The sequence below is a fragment of the Nicotiana sylvestris genome, chromosome 6, assembly GCF_000393655.2.
Source record: "Nicotiana sylvestris chromosome 6, ASM39365v2, whole genome shotgun sequence".
In the NCBI taxonomy this organism is placed as follows: domain Eukaryota; kingdom Viridiplantae; phylum Streptophyta; class Magnoliopsida; order Solanales; family Solanaceae; genus Nicotiana; species Nicotiana sylvestris.
In genome coordinates this window covers 138716902-138729292 of record NC_091062.1, presented here as the reverse complement: position 1 = coordinate 138729292, position 12391 = coordinate 138716902, and the positions used below count along the sequence as shown (strand labels likewise).

Genomic DNA, 12391 nt, shown 5'->3' with positions numbered 1-12391 from the left:
TATACCAAAGTTAGCGGGTGAGTTGGTCTGTTGAGATCGTCCTCGTTTGCCCAGACCTCGGCACAATAAGCATTGTGGATTTTGTCCCAAGTGGTTAGAGGATACTTCATCAATCGACTCAACACTTTTCTAGTTGCTCTTGAACCCTCTCGATTCAACTCGTTCTGAAAACCTACGACCGTCATCCCTTCAGATATGTTTGGTAGAGTCATCCTTACTCTATTGAACCGGGAGAGGAAGTCCCTTAGTCCCTCTCCTAAGGACTGCTTAATAGCAAATATGTCGTTTACTCTCGCCTCGGCCTTCTTGGCTCTGGCATGGGTGGTTATGAACTTATCAGCCATTTCCTCGAAAGTTTCTATGGAGCGTGCTGGTAGCTGCAAATATCATGTTAGTGCCCCTCCTGTGAGGGTCTCGCCAAACTTCTTCAGCAAAATAGAGGACATTTGTTCCTTGGCAAGATCGTTGCCTTTTACGGTAGTAATGTAGTTCACATGATCTTCAAGATCGGTTGCGCCGTCGTATATCCTGAGGTAGGGCAGCATTTTGAAGGTCTTTGGTATGGCATATGATGTTGCATCATCGCTGTAGGGATGCTCTACGAACCGGTTGGCGTCCCTTTTCGGCATCAACTTAGGAGCGCTCGGCATCTTGTCAATCCGTTCTTGGTGTTCTTTCATCTGGTCTCAGAGCCCCTTTTTTTCATTCTTCATTTATTCCATCCTTTTTAAAATGGCAGCGAGGGAATTGTCACATGCACTATCAATGACATTGTGAGTTATATCTATTGTTGGAAGGAGGGGTTGGTTGCACTACTCGTCTGTTTGTTGTATCATGCAAGCCCTTGCGATTTCTGTAATTGCACCTGAGGCAGGTTTGTTGAGGACGCTTGCTAGCGTGTCGATTAGCCATGCCTCGAGGATTTTTTTCACAGCTGGGGGAATCCCTTCCTCTGTAGACATGGAGGCCTCTTTACCGCTGGGTTTTATAATGTTTCAGTGTGGGAGCGGTGACCTCTCTCGCCTAGGGGATGCGCTGGGCATCGTGTCTTCACCTACCGTTTCACAACTTTCATTGATGACATTTAAGAGGTTGGTTGGGAAACCATCTGTTATTCTCGTCCTTTCCTCTTGGTTACCTGCCATGTAGGGTTTTGTACACACAAAGAAAGGAGATCTCAGAATTGTTTTATGTTAGTGACCTGCGTTAATTGTTGATCTATAGGAAATTAAAAATTTAACTAAGAATCCCCCACAGACGGCGCCAAATTATTTGACCAAAAAATATATATCTTGGTTCAAATAATTAAATTTGTGTAAATAAGGATTAATCTTAGCTAACAATAATATCCTTATATGGGGTTTTCAAAGAAGCAATAAATACTATGCAAGTACGGTCGAATAGTGGCAGTAGTATGTAGTGGATATTCCACAAATCAAAAATAACAATATAGCATTTAATAACAATAAACAGCAATAAATGACATTTAAGTAAATAAAATGAATGTGTCACCCAAGAAAGGATGGAATGAGGGGATGTTTTTTCTGATAATAATGAATGATAAACAATCCCTTGAATATTTGAGTTATTTTTGGATCTAGGGGGAAAGTGCAGAGAAGAATCTCAGTGAAAAGGTGATGTTTGTATCTTAGCAAATGAGATCCGATTCTCTTTCTCAAGTCAAAGTGTGTGTTTTACAAATGAATAGCACCTCTCCTCTATTATTGTCTATTTTTCTATTTATATGGGACATGTTCTTAAGAAATTCTAATAGTACAAGTGCAGACAATATCAACTAGAATATTCTCTTTAATATCCTATCTTGAGAACTAGCTGTTATAGCTCTGTCAACGGTACTCGACCTCGACCTCGACCTCGACCCTTATTGACACCTCGACTACGGCTCTCGTTGACTCTTCGATCACATACTTCACTGCTTCTTGGGCCATTTCGACAAATGACAACTTGGGAACTCTTTCCTTAGTATTATCTTGGCTTAAATATTCTAAAGACAAATTTTGAACCATACAATACTAATTCAATAAGTACATAATATGTATGATCTTGTAATCAGTGAATTTGAATAAGATATTTTCTAAAATCCGATCATAGTAGTTTAACATTTACTACCTTCTTTGTAATTTTTGGCTTCTTACTTTGAATTTTTACTTCGTAACAATTTTGAAGTGTTATTAGTGATGGTGCAACTTTGTGAAATTTGATGAATTTGGCATCTTTTCATTTTCTTGCTTTTGGATTATAGAAAATGACTCCACAGGCAAATCAAAATGCAAAAAAAGTTAGCTCTGAAATTACTTGAGTATATAACACTACTAGAAATTCGGTAAAAAACGATCACATATAGCGACCAACGTTGGTCTCTTATTTCAATATATCGATCAAAACGCATCCAAACAGGTTTGATCGCTATATTGGTGGTCATTTTACCTTAGCGACCAACTTTGGTCGCTAAGGTAAAAGGACCAAATGTTCAGTGTAAACAAAATACCGACCAACTTTGGTCGGTACAATATTTTAATAATATAAATTTAGTGACCAAAGTTGGTCTGTATATTTAACTTACTATAATTTTTTTAATTATTATAATTCAAAAATTAGCGACCATCATTGGTCTGTAAATGAAAATATATATTATCTTAAAAAATATATATTTAACAATCTGATTTCATAGCGACCAACTTTGGTCGCTTCTTTTTAATTTTTTAATTTTTTTTATATATAAGCGACCAAACCTTGGTCGCTAATTTCCAGGATTTTTTTTAATAGGGTAGCGACCAACTTTGGCCGCTTATATTAAAATCTGGGTTCATTAGCGACCAAGCTTGGTCACCAATTTTTAATTTTTTATTTTTTTTTAGATATAAGCGACCAACCTTGGTCACTAATTACCAGAATTTTTTTTAATAGGTGTAATAATTTTGGCATAAAATGCCTGTTTTGGCAACTACACCACCTGCCAGCATACCAAAATCCCTAAATAACAATATAATTCAATTCATAAACTACAATTTCAATACTAAAATCTTCACAACAACCCAACAACAATAACAACAACACAATTCAAAAAACACATTAAAACAAACAAATTAAAGTTCAATAGAACTAACAAATTAAACTAACAAAACTAAGTTAACGCTTATTACAACTAGTTCAAAACCAGTTCTATTTGTCTAGTTCAAAGTATATAAAAGTCAAGGAGTATTTTGTACAATATTATTATTTTCACCGTCTAATGAATTTTCATCAACAAGACGGTATAGAGAAGGGTCTACTTGTCGAGGACGAGAAGAATGATCACGGGGAGGACGGGAGGAACGCTCACGTTCAAGTCGAGCCTCTGGCGATGACTCATGAGACCGGGGAATCGGAAAAGCTCCAGAAGTTAGGAGAGTTTTGAGCTGAGCTTGCATGCCATGGTACTGAGCTTGCATGCCAATGTACTGAGCATCTCTAAGCTTTTCTCTTTCCTTGGCCGCTTCTAGCTCGGATGTGAGCTTTGTCACAGTCTCCCGCATAGCGGAGAGACTCTCCCCATCAAGTTGCTCGCCTTGCGAGGAAGTCCCTATTCCTTGCATTCCACACTTATAGCGATGGAATTTCTTAGTAGGAAGCCCGTATACCTTCCCCCCATTTTGGACCGCCAGCAGCCTCCATCCATATTCTTTCAGCATCCTCGTCCGAAGGTTGAATTGGCTCGCCCGACTCATTAGGTAGCTGACTGTGTGTGAATTCCTCCACGTCAGCTGTGAAGCAACCCTGTAAGAAAAATTACATTGAATTATTAATTCAAAATTTATATAAACGTAAATCAAAATACTTAATGAAAAGTGAAAACTTACATGTACAGTCGAGGCTCGGCCCTCGACCCACGTTTCTTGATCCGTCTCTTTCTTCTTCTTTACAATATGAGTCTCCTTGAATAGCTCATCTTGGTTCAATGGACGCTCCAACTTCTTTTCCTGAAAACTCATAAATTTTAGTTAATAAACAGAATAGATATACTTTCAAAATTAAAATAAATTAAGCAATTACGTACCAATCTTCTTTTAATTGTCCCTAGGCTGATCGCACCTCCAGTGTGCAAGGAGCCTCCCTTCTCAGATGTGCAAGCTTTCTTTCCTTTTTCGCTCTTCTCTAAGAACTTTGCGGTAAGTCATTGCCTTTGCAAATCCTCCCATAAATTTTGAAGCAACCAGTCAGGCTTCTGGTTCAACTTTTTAGCTTTGGAGAAACTATGTGACAACCGCTTGCGAGCTTTGTGATGAAAATTTGCAGCCACTTCCGCGCTATAGCGGTGTTCCCATACACACTTGCTCTGTATTTCAAAAGTTAAATATTAAATGGAAATATCATAAATATAAATAATTATACTGCTTAAAAGAATATTTATACCTTAAATTGATTGAAAATTTGCTCCTTCAGCGAGAACTCCAAGTCGCATAAGGGTCATCATAAAGCTTTCTGGTGGCTTTGGTGATTATCCTCGTACAGTTCATAAACTAAAATTCCAATACACAAACTAAAAGTTCAATTCATATCCTAAAAGTTCAATTCATATCCCAAAATTTTAATTTATAAACTAAAAGTTCAATTCATATCCAAAAAGTTCAATTCATAAATTAAAAGTTCAAATCATATCCTAAAATTACAATTTATAAACTACAAGTCCAATTCATAAACTAAAATTTCAACACATAAACTAAAAGTCCAATTCATATCCTAAAAGTTCAATTCATATCTTAAAATTTTAATTTATAAACTAAAAGTTCAATTCATACACTAAAATTTCAATTCATATCCAAAAGGTTCAATTCATATCCTAAAATTTCAATTTATAACTAAAAGTTCAATTCATAAACTAAAAGTCCAATTCATATCCTAAAGGTTCAATTCATATCCTAAAATTTTAATTTATAAACTAAAAGTTCAATTCATAAACTAAAAGCCCAATTCATATCCTAAAATACTCAATTTATAAATTAAAAGTTTAATTTATAAACTAAAGTTCAATTCATATACTAAAAGTTCAATTCATATCCAAAAAGTTTAATTCATACACTAAAATTTCAACTCATATCCAAAAAGTTCAATTCATATCCTAAAGTTTCAATTTATAACTAAAAGTTCAATTCATAAACTAAAAGTCCAATTCATATCTTAAAGGTTCAATTCATATCCTAAACCCTAGATTCTAACTAAACTATCAAGACAATACAAAGTATAATTCAAATCTAACTAAACTAAATTCAACACTAATTAGTTAATAAAATTAATTAACAAAACTAATTAAAACAAGACCTAAACCCTAATCCTCAAAAAATCACAATGTTCAAAGAATTGAAACAATAAACTACAATATTGAAATAATTGAAACAACAACTAGAAATAACAAAGATTCAAGGTTATAATTCAAAACCTAGGTTTTTTTTAGGTGGAGAAGGAGAGGGGGGGCAGTACACTGGTGGGCGGCGGCAGTCCGGCGGTTGTCGACGACGGTAATGGTGGTGCGGGGTGGGGGAATGGGATTTGTGTGAGGGAAATAAAGAAGGGGAGGGGAAGGTGTTGAGAGAGAGTTGCGGAAATTTTAGGGAAGAAAATAAGAGAAATGGGGGGGGAACCCGTTTTTGACTCTGTTATTAGAAAACGCGACCAACGTTGGTCGCTATTTTTGGTCGGTAATTAAGTTTTGACCGTTTGACCAAAATAGTGACCAACGTTGGTCGCTATTTTTAAAAAAAAATTAAATTATTTTTTTTCTTTTTTGGTTTTTAAATATTATAAGCTATAAAAAAGTTATTATTAGCTATAAATATTTATTTTATTTAACTACAATTATTATAAATAATTATAAACTATAAGCATAATCTTTAAAAAAATTATATTAACTAGGTAATTACTTTTAATAGATTATAATAGCATCTATGTAAATGAATTTTTTAAGTTATATTTAAGTATATGAGTAATTTCATACACACGCATAAACTATATTGTAATTGATGATCAATCTTATACATTACTATGTACGAATAATTAATGAATTGATAAACCAATATAATATTATTCTATTAATTGATATAATAGTATTTATTATTTGTATTATAACAGAGTTAATGAATTACATTTATTCATCACTAGGTTATAAGTCGATGAATCAATTATAACAGATTAATTGATATAAGTCGAGACGTTTTGTTTTTAATATTCAACGATGCATCTGAGTAGGTTATAAGTCGATGAATCAATTTACAAGTGTATCAATCCCTAAAAAAACCCGACCCAGTGTTCCTAGCACTTCATGTTCTTATATATATAACTTGTTATAGTATATGTTAGTGTGTGTATATATATAACACACACACTTCGTGCTACTTTAACTAAATATATAGCATGTTATAGTATATGATACTGTATTCATTATTTGTATTGTAACAGAGTTAATGAATTACATTCATTCATCACTAGGTTATAAGTCGATGAATCAATTATAACAGATTAATTGATATAAGTCGAGACGTTTTGTTTTTAATATTCAACGATGCATCTGAGTAGGTTATAAGTCGATGAATCAATTTACAAGTGTATCAATCCCTAAAAGAACCCGACCTTGTGTTCCTAGCGCTATATATATATATATATATATATATATAGACACACAGATACTTCACTGTAATACTATAACGTATATATAACTTGTTATAGTATACGTTAGTGTGTGTATATATATAACACACACGCTTCGTGCTACTTTGACTACATATCTAGCATGTTATAGTATATGCTATTGTATTCATTATTTGTATTATAGCAGAGTTAATGAATTACATTCATTCATCACTAGGTTATAAGTTGATGAATCAATTATAACAGATTAATTGATATAACTCGAGACGTTTTGTTTTTAATATTCAACGATGCATCTGAGTAGGTTATAAGTCGATGAATCAATTTACACACAGATATATTTGATGAAAAATTATATATACTAATTAGAATCTTGACAAGTCTATCAATCCCTAAAAGAACCCGAGGTCGGTAATAACTGGGTCCCACATTAGCGACCAAAGTTGGTCGCTAATTTCAATATTTCTTTGACCAAGTAAGTCTGACCAGCCCGGTCAATATGTTTACCACTTTACCGACCAAAAAGCGACCAAAACCTTGATCGGTAAATTATTTAAAATAAGTATTTAATAATTTTCTCCACATTAGAGACCAATTTTGGTCGCTTTTTTGACCGGCCAACTTTGATCGCAAATTTTTGGTCGGTAATTTTCAGATTTCTAGTATTGGAGATTTTCAAGTTGAACTTTGTCTAGAAACTGAGGTTTGCATTTGGAAGGTTTCAAGACTTGTGGTATTTCAATATCAATTAGGGAATTCTATATACATCAGCATTAGGAAAATGAAGGTAACAAATTTAGATTCGCAGGAAGTCTCTTCAGAGTAAAGAGATCATGCACATAAAAGGTTCACAAATTGCAATCATTTTTGTAGATGATAATAGAGTTTGTAAAGGGATCGGTTAGATTTAGAGCCAAAGGAGAAAAGAACAAAACCTTTATCTATTATAAATACGGTACCCAGGTCAATTTGCACATACCTCTACGAATTTTACGAGGTATAGTTGCTACTTCCACCAATATAAATAACAGGTAACTCCTATAAATAAAACTTTCTCCTTATAGATAGAGTAGCTAAGAATATAATAAGTCAAAGGTTTTGGTACTATATATTCCTACATAAAGGCAACATATTGCATCAAAGGGAGGGGGGGGGGATGTACAATTGAACGATCTAATAACGTATATAAGCTTAGTTTTAAAAAAATTAAGAAAATTGCAACATTGTTACCGATAACGCGCAAGTAATTAAATGCATATTGCTAATCTTCTAGATGGGAAACTATATATTAATTCTCTAATTAAAACAACAAATAAAAAATAAATAACATACTTCCTCTAAATTTGTAATTTTTTCTGCATTTATATGCCACAAGAGAAAAGTGGTCAAAGGGATTGAGACAAAACCGGGGAAAGCAAGAAAACAACACAATACCCCTGGCTTAAGACTTGATCAACTCCCTTCCCCTAAAATTGGGGTTTCCTTTCTCTCCCTCTTCCTTCCTCTCTCTCTCATTGTTTTCCTTCACTGCATTTAATTCTTTTGATCTTTTGTTCCCTTTGGGATGTTACGTTTAAGCTAATCTAGCTATAGCTACATTATAACAAAAGAAAAACAAAAATATATAATCTAACATCCCAAAAAATGGGGACCTGCATGTCTGTACAAAATGCAAGTTTCTTGAAAAGAACAAAAATGAGACCTACTCCTATTGATCAAGAAACTTGTTCCAAGAACTCTAGCCGCACATCCGTTCCTAAATCCCAGAAATTCTCTCGTCCCATAAATGTCGTCAAGGATCCATCTGGTGATGACATTTACAAGAGGTATCATTAGATAGTTTGTAATATATATATATATATATATATATATATATATATATATAAACTTGGATTAAGAGACTTGGTATTTTTCGTTTTTATGTAAAACCTGAATTTAAACAGAAAAATATAAATTTAAGTTTTATATTGAAATGAACATGTCTGCTTATGAAATAAGATGATTATTCTGAATCAAAGGCGGACCGGAAATTTTAAGGCGATGGGGTACATGATTCTGCTCAACCAATGCCCCCTAAAGGTTTTAGTAATCAGGATGTCAACTGTCAAGTGACTTATGTTTAATCATTTTCAAAGAATACACATTATAAGATTTGTGCCAAAGTTTAGGGTCCAGTGACCCTCAATAGTACACGTAGATCCGCCATTGTTTTGAATAGTCTTCTTTTAATTATATTAATTGATGCGAGAAGTCATGTCTAAGTTGGTTTGCAGTATACAAAGACTTTCTTGCATGTTGAAGGACTTGTATGTATTTTTACAAACAATACGTTGCGTCTTGGTTTATGTGATTCTATTTCTTCTAACAGGTACGAGTTTGGGAAGGAATTAGGAAGAGGAGAGTTTGGGATAACATACCAATGTGTAGACAAGGAAAGTGGAGAGAATGTGGCATGTAAGACAATAGCAAAGAGCAAGTTGAGGACAGAGATAGATGTGGAGGATGTGAGGAGGGAGGTGGTAATAATGAGGCATTTGCCTAAACACCCTAATATTGTTAGCTATAAGGAAGTTTACGAAGATAAAGAGGCTGTTTATCTTGTTATGGAACTTTGTGAAGGTGGTGAACTCTTTGATAGAATTGTTGCTAGAGGACATTATACCGAAAGAGCTGCTGCTCGTGTTACCAAGACTATTCTTGAGGTTGTCCAGGTAATTATTAAGTATTCTCTTCTCCATTTGCCTGTTTTTGAAGAATTAACCTAAATAGACACTCATATGACCTTGGCATAATTGGTAAAGTTGTTGTTATGTGACCATGAAGTCATGGGTTCAAGTCGTGGAAACAGCCTCTTGCAGAAATGCAGGATAAGGCTGCATACAATAGACTCTTGTGGTCCGGTTCTTCCCCGAACCCTGTGTATAGCGGGAGCTTAGTGCACCGGGCTGCCCCTAGCCACCCACTCAATAGCATATAAAAACACATTAACTTAAAATAGCCGGCCATCTAACCGGTTAAACTAAAAATAGCCGACGAATGTGTAATAGACATATAATCTATGCATACTGGCTAGAAAAAGTAAGCAATGAATATGACCGGCTATTTGTGTAAGATTCCTAAACTAGCTAAAAGTAGCTGGTAGATGGATAATATATGTATATTTTATGTATATTATGTGTATAACCATATATAATTAATATATAGACAATTTTAATACTAGCTAGGAAAAATAAACAATGAATCTGACCGGCTATTTGTTTAAAGAATCCGAAAGTTGTTTACTCTTCTTACAATTTTATGCACTTAATTATATGCTCAGTTATTTGCAATTGCTAAACAAATCTTTTATGCTTCGTGATAGGTATGCCACAAGCATGGCGTAATTCATAGAGACCTTAAACCTGAGAATTTTTTGTATGCCAATACAAGTGAAAATGCTCAGTTGAAGGCCATTGACTTTGGCCTTTCTATTTTCTTTGAGCCTGGTAAGTCTTTTAAGAGTTCATATCCAAAATTATAGTATGTGAATTTGTCTTATTAATTCCAAAATTATAGCCACTCTAAAATACTGTTATTTAGGAATTAGTCAGTGTGTCCTAAATTCCAGTTTTTCAGGACAAAAACATCCCGAATTGTCCTGATGTTACGATTTTTATAGTTTAAAATTTCAGGACAAAATAAATACCGACTAATCTCTAAATAACATTGCTGAGAATGTATATCTGTGAACTTAGCCCAAATTAGTGAACATTAAAATTTTATCTTTCAGGTCAGAGATTTGGTGAAATAGTTGGAAGCCCATATTACATGGCTCCAGAAGTTCTTAGAAGAAATTATGGACCAGAAGTAGATGTGTGGAGTGCCGGTGTTATTCTTTACATTTTGTTATGTGGCGTTCCCCCTTTTTGGGCAGGTAATTCACCATTTAAACTTAATTACTTCACCATTCTGATCTTCTTTATTGTATGTTTTTTTCCTAATGGCGTTGAATAGTTCTGCTAGTTTTACAGATTTTGTGAATTGTCTAATTGTCTTTTCCTTATATATGGGGTTTCTTGGTTTGTGATTAGAACAGAAACCGAAGAAGGAATTGCACACGCAATAGTAAAAGGTACAATAGATTTTAACAGAGATCCTTGGCCAAGAGTATCAGATGAAGCTAAGGACCTTGTCAAAGGAATGCTTGATCCAAATCCTTATAATAGGCTGACAGTTGAAGAAGTCCTTGGTAAGTGTTACTATCACAATATCATTTTATTAGACATGTGTACTTTAATATGATAATAGCAAATAACCTGTCAGGTTAGTAATTCCACATTTGTATAGATGATTAGTTATCTTTTAGGTGATCTGATAATGCAAATATTCACATTTTTATAAATATTCAGAACATCACTGGATACAGAATGCTGAGAAGGTCTCTAATGTATGTTTGGGAGAAGGTGTGAGAGCGAGGATTAAGCAATTCACTTTGATGAATAAATTCAAGAAAAAAGTTCTTAGAGTAAGTTCCTAATTAAACATTTCTCTAATGTTTCTCTTTTTATTTTTCTTTCTCTTCTCTTTCTTGGACGTACAACAAGTGTAACATGAAATTTGATATATTTCACGCATAATTGTATTTACAGGTTGTAGCAGATAACTTACCACAAGATCAAGTTCATGGAATTAAACAAATGTTCTATATGATGGACAGTGACAAAAATGGAAACCTAAGCTTCCAAGAACTCAAAGATGGTCTACATATGATGGGGCAATCTGTTGCTGATCCTGAAGTCCAATTGCTAATGGATGCTGTAAGCTATATATAAACTCTGTATATGTTGATATACCACATATATACCTTCTAATTAAGAAATTTTTGTTTTGTTATAATGTGAAAAGGCTGATGTAGATGGAAATGGGATGCTAAACTGTGAAGAATTTGTGACAATGGCTGTACACTTACAGAGGTTAAGCAACGACGATCATCTCCGCCAAGCTTTCCTTCAATTTGACAAGAATCGAAGTGGATATATTGAGTTTGAAGATTTGAAAGTTTCTTTGTTTGATGATCATCTTGGCCCCAAGAATGATCAAGCGATCCACGACATCATATCTGATGCTGATTTGGATAAGGTAATTAACCTTAATACATCTCATGTTGTCAGTGTATAGAAGTTAAATTCTATTCTATTTTGTTTATTGGGTTGCTTCATTTTGCTAATATATATACAGGATGGAAGGATAAGTTACCAAGATTTCAAAGTCATGATGTCAACAGGAATGGATTGGAAGATGGGTTCACGCCAATACTCAAAAGCAATGCTAAATGCACTCAGCATGAGACTTTTCAAAGACAAATCCATCCAACTGAAAAATTAACTCTTCCATTCTTGGGTTTTTCTTATATCATTTCCCTAGCTAATTAAACTCATGAACCTGAGAAGAAAATGAAGAAATGTAAAGAAAAAGAAAATGAAAAGAAATATACAGGGTTTTGTTCCACTTCTTTGATTAATCAAGTATACATATGGCTTGTTTTAAACTTTCTGTTTTTTAAAGGCTAGTAATTCTATGACAAATGACTGATCTTTCTGTTATTAAGGAGAAGACAGATCTAAGAAGCTTTTATACTATTCTTTTAGCTTCTATTTTAAACAAAAATTCACTCTTAGTCGACCTTATTGCTATAGTAGATAAAGCTTCGTCACTTTACTATTATAGTGAATAAAGTTTAGGGTGATATTTTCAGAGGCAAAACAAGTCA

At 33.9% G+C, this 12391-nt stretch overlaps 1 protein-coding gene and 1 long non-coding RNA gene across 2 annotated transcripts; one reads left to right on the top strand and one right to left on the bottom strand.

Moving 5' to 3' along the window:
* Positions 1-3227: 3227 nt before the first annotated feature.
* LOC138870039 (uncharacterized) lies at positions 3228-4500 on the bottom strand. The gene is made up of 4 exons (XR_011400240.1): positions 4414-4500; positions 4058-4336; positions 3861-3980; positions 3228-3777 (listed from the first exon to the last, which is right to left on the bottom strand). It is a non-coding gene; the product is annotated as an uncharacterized lncRNA (long non-coding RNA).
* Positions 4501-8104: 3604 nt separating this feature from the next.
* LOC104238867 (calcium-dependent protein kinase 24) lies at positions 8105-12131 on the top strand. Its single transcript, XM_009793359.2, has 9 exons — positions 8105-8468; positions 9011-9353; positions 10004-10127; positions 10412-10555; positions 10718-10870; positions 11031-11146; positions 11271-11438; positions 11527-11760; positions 11860-12131. Exons 1-9 carry the CDS (start codon positions 8287-8289, stop codon positions 12004-12006), a joined length of 1611 nt encoding a protein of 536 aa, XP_009791661.1. The 5' UTR covers positions 8105-8286; the 3' UTR covers positions 12007-12131.
* The last annotated feature ends 260 nt before the right edge of the window (positions 12132-12391 follow it).

Coding starts and splice junctions, on each gene's coding strand:
- LOC104238867 (XM_009793359.2), top strand. CDS start 8,287: ATGGGGACCTGCATGTCTGTACAAAATGCAAGTTTCTTGAAAAGAACA. Junction 8,469..9,010: donor GGTGATGACATTTACAAGAG/GTATCATTAGAT, acceptor TTCTTCTAACAG/GTACGAGTTTGGGAAGGAAT. Junction 11,147..11,270: donor TCAAGAAAAAAGTTCTTAGA/GTAAGTTCCTAA, acceptor TTGTATTTACAG/GTTGTAGCAGATAACTTACC.